This window comes from Nyctereutes procyonoides, unplaced genomic scaffold (genome assembly GCF_905146905.1).
Source record: "Nyctereutes procyonoides isolate TBG_1078 unplaced genomic scaffold, NYPRO_anot_genome, whole genome shotgun sequence".
NCBI lineage: Eukaryota > Metazoa > Chordata > Mammalia > Carnivora > Canidae > Nyctereutes > Nyctereutes procyonoides.
In genome coordinates, this window is record NW_026575125.1 from 109,431,491 (window position 1) to 109,435,060 (window position 3,570).

At 48.4% G+C, this 3,570-nt stretch overlaps 1 protein-coding gene across 1 annotated transcript; it reads right to left on the reverse strand.

Annotated features, from left to right (window-relative positions):
* Positions 1-2,078: 2,078 nt before the first annotated feature.
* LOC129518114 (melanoma-associated antigen 10-like) lies at positions 2,079-3,155 on the reverse strand. The gene has a single exon (XM_055338130.1). It carries the CDS (start codon positions 3,153-3,155, stop codon positions 2,079-2,081), a length of 1,077 nt encoding a protein of 358 aa, XP_055194105.1.
* Between the last annotated feature and the right edge of the window lie 415 nt (positions 3,156-3,570).

A 3,570-nucleotide genomic window follows, 5' to 3' on the forward strand; every position in this document is an offset into this window, starting at 1 on the left:
GGGAAACGAACTAGGGGTGGTGGAAGGGGAGGTGGGCAGGGGGTGGGGGTGACTGGGTGACGGGCACTGAGGGGGGCACTTGACGGGATGAGCACTGGGTGTTATGCTATATGTTGGCAAATTGAACACCGATAAAAAATAAATTCATAAAAAATTAAAAAAAAAGAATTTCCCTAGGAAACTATTACTGAGTTTGTCATTATGGACTTGTCATACCCAGGCCCAAGTACTGTCTTGGACTTGGGGATTCTCTCAATATCATGATACATGATACTTCTTGCTTTGGACTCTACATAAACCCATCAAGCTCAACAAGGAAGAGGGCCATCTCCGTGGCTTTCCATCCCCCCTGCAGATGTCTGCACCTTGGGACAATCCTCTGTCTGGGGGCAACATAGACCAGCAGTCATAGCCATAGGACATCTGCCCTCTAGGGTACCAACAGCTCACGATCGGTGGGGGGCAGCCTGAGCCAGGGACGACGCCTGGACCTATTTCAAGGCATTCCCACACCCAGCCCTTTACACTGCAGAGTTTCTGAGGTGCCTAGTCCCAGGGCACTACCCCTCCAACCCCACCCCTCCTTGCAGCTGCACACTCCCTTCCCCTGCTCTCTAGTGTTTCTGGTCTGTCTCAACCCAGACGTCCGTCACCACCTCCACTCACTCACATAGCCCCGCCTCTACAGAGGGGCCCACTGTGCACAGGGAGGCACATCCCAGCCTCCAGCAGGCACCAAGGCAGCTCCCAGCCCTGGGACCCTGGCAAGGGTGCACCGGACCCTCGTACTGAAGAGGACTCAAGAGCGTTGCTCAGCCAAATGATGCAGGGAGCAGCTGTGCTCTTCCTGACAGAACTCAGGGTGGCCCTAAGGTAGGGGCTGGTGTCTGGCTTGCGGCAGGGCCACTCCTCCAGTTGACCCCTTTGCTCAGACCTCTCTGAGACTTGCAGCCCGTAATGAGGATTCTGAGATCTCCCAAAGCTATTCATGTAAGATGTCCTGTACAGCCTTCACTCCGCACTCAACACCCAGATTCCTAACCAACTTCGACAGAAGGAATTAGTTTCTCAGAGCCCCAAAGTGCCTTGGCTCAGGGCCTTTTTGCTTGATTGCTCCCATCTGGAGGCTCATCTCCTCACTCTTTTTTTCTTCTTCTGTAGCTCTTGGAGGACATCTCACCATCTCCCTGATATGATAGCTGCACCTAGCCTCTCCTGTTCTTTGGGTAGAGGTCTGTCCTGCTGACCCTAGGATCCCCACCAGTAAAACAGAGCCTTCCAAGGAGGAGGCTAAAGAGATGTTTAGTGAATGAAAGCGTCAGTGAGCAGGGACTTTCATCTATCAATATTTCATCTGGGCAGCCCCGGTGGTGCAGCGGATTAGCGTCGCCTGCAGCCTGGGGTGTGATCCTGGAGACCCGGGATCGAGTCCCACGTCAGGCTTCCTGCATGGAGCCTGCTTCTCCCTCTGCCTGTGTCTCTGCCTCTCTCTCTCTCTCTCTCTCTCTCTCTCTCTCTCTGAATAAATAAATAACAAATCTTAAAAAAAAAAGATTTCATCTACTTTCTTGACTAGACCAAGCAAATCCAAGTATATCTTTCTAATTTTCCAGGATGGTGGACTGAAAGGTCTAAGCAAACCCAAGGATCAGCTATCCTTTACATTCTCCCTCTGTTTATTGAACCCTATGCTTTCCTGCTCAGCTCTTTCACATTTCAAAAGAAATTTCTATTCCAATGTTATTTTGTACCAGATCCCTCAAAAGCTGGGAAATTTCCCAAATTTTTGCAAAATATTGAAACTGTTATTCTTAAACCTGAAAAAAACAGCAATAAATGCATTAGCAATGTCATTCAGAACTTAGAGTCTTTAGGGAATTAAACTTTTCTTTAAAAAGAGACATTTGAAAAATACCAAAAGAAAAGAAAAAAAAAAAAAAGAAATCTTCCAAGTTACCCATACAGAATAGGAACACAAAGTTGTGCACTGTGTTCTCCCCAGCCTGACCCTGACTCTCCTCTAAATCAGAAGCAGGACTGCCCTCTTCAAATACAGAGTGAATATTTGGGCTCACTCTTCAGTCAGGCCCGGGAATCTGGGGAATGATTCTATGCAAGGAACATGCAGTAGTATTATCCATGGAGCCAATTCTGGTTTGAGCCCTCACTTCCTCATCTCTTAAAGCCCCCTCATACCAGCATGAGACGGAAGTGGAGTTAGTCCCTTTGACCTTGGCCAAAAATTCCAGCACTTTCATCTTACTGGTGTCAGCATGAGTCCTGGGACCCCACAGGAATTCATAGCATGGAGGATCCCTGTTAGGCATCTCCAGGTAATTCTCCTGCACCCAATCTCTGGTGATGAGCTTCCTGGGCTCCCCATAAATGAAATTCTCCCTCCCAGCATACACTCCCATTATATTCAGAAAATCCCAGATGTCTTCCTCAAGGGCACAATTGCCCTCCATGAAGATCACACCCAGGATGATTATCAGGAGACCGTTATTAAGCATGCTCTGGTTGTCACTAAGCATCTCCTCATGGGTAAGCTCCAATGAGTTGACAAGGACATAGAAGTGGGTGGTTGGGTCCACCTCCTTCACATCAATGCAAGAGATCACCTCCAAAAACTTAGAAGCTTTCTTGAAGACCACAGGGAGTTGTTTCTTGTACCTTTTAATGACAACCTTCAGCACTTCTACCTTTGTGATGGGCTCCTTCAATTGATGCTTGAAGATCATGAAATGCACCAAATCAACCACTTTCTCATATAGTGGGTCTCTAGGCAAAGATGCAATGTCTGTTGATGTCTTCAGTGAACTTGTATCTTCTTCTCCTGGGCTGTCTGAGACTCCATCTGATGTGCTCCATGATGTGGATAAGGAGCAGGAGCTCTGAGGACTCTGGAGAGGACTCAGTGTTGCAGCAGGCTTCTCTTCCTTCTCCTCCTCTAGGAAGACTGGGATCACAGGAGAGGAACACAGGGAGGAGGCAGTGGAGGGGTAGGAGAAGTTAAAAGAGCAAGAGGACATAGAGGAAGTCTCTTTCTTCACCTCAGCTATGAGAACATGTGATACTTCCAGGTCCTGTATCTCGCTCTGGGCCTGAATGTCTGGCTCAAATGTGAGATGTAGATGCTTTGAAGAGCAAGGCATGATGACTCTTCTTGGCAGCAGCAAGTAGAAGTGTGAGCAGGATGGTAGGAGATGGGGTATCACGGTCTGGAGGAGAGAAGGAGAGGGTCAGCAGCCTCAGCAGAGCAAAACATCTTTGGCAGCTCTGCACAAAGGCTGATTTACAGGTTTCCTCTTTAGGGGGTGCTCTAGGACCCCAAAGGCCTTCTGGACTTTGAGTCACTTTGTCCCTTAAGATCCTATCAGAGGTTGTGATAAATCTCCTCAGGTTGTAACCAACCTAGGAAGCCTAGGATTCTTGAGTTGACTGTAGGCAGATGGTATCAGGCACTGTGGGCTCCTCTCTGTTCTGGCACGAGTAGATCCCTTTGTAGACATCCACTCTAAACCTTGAATCCTGGCACTGCATGGGCCCCTTCTGTTGTGCTGACCTAAG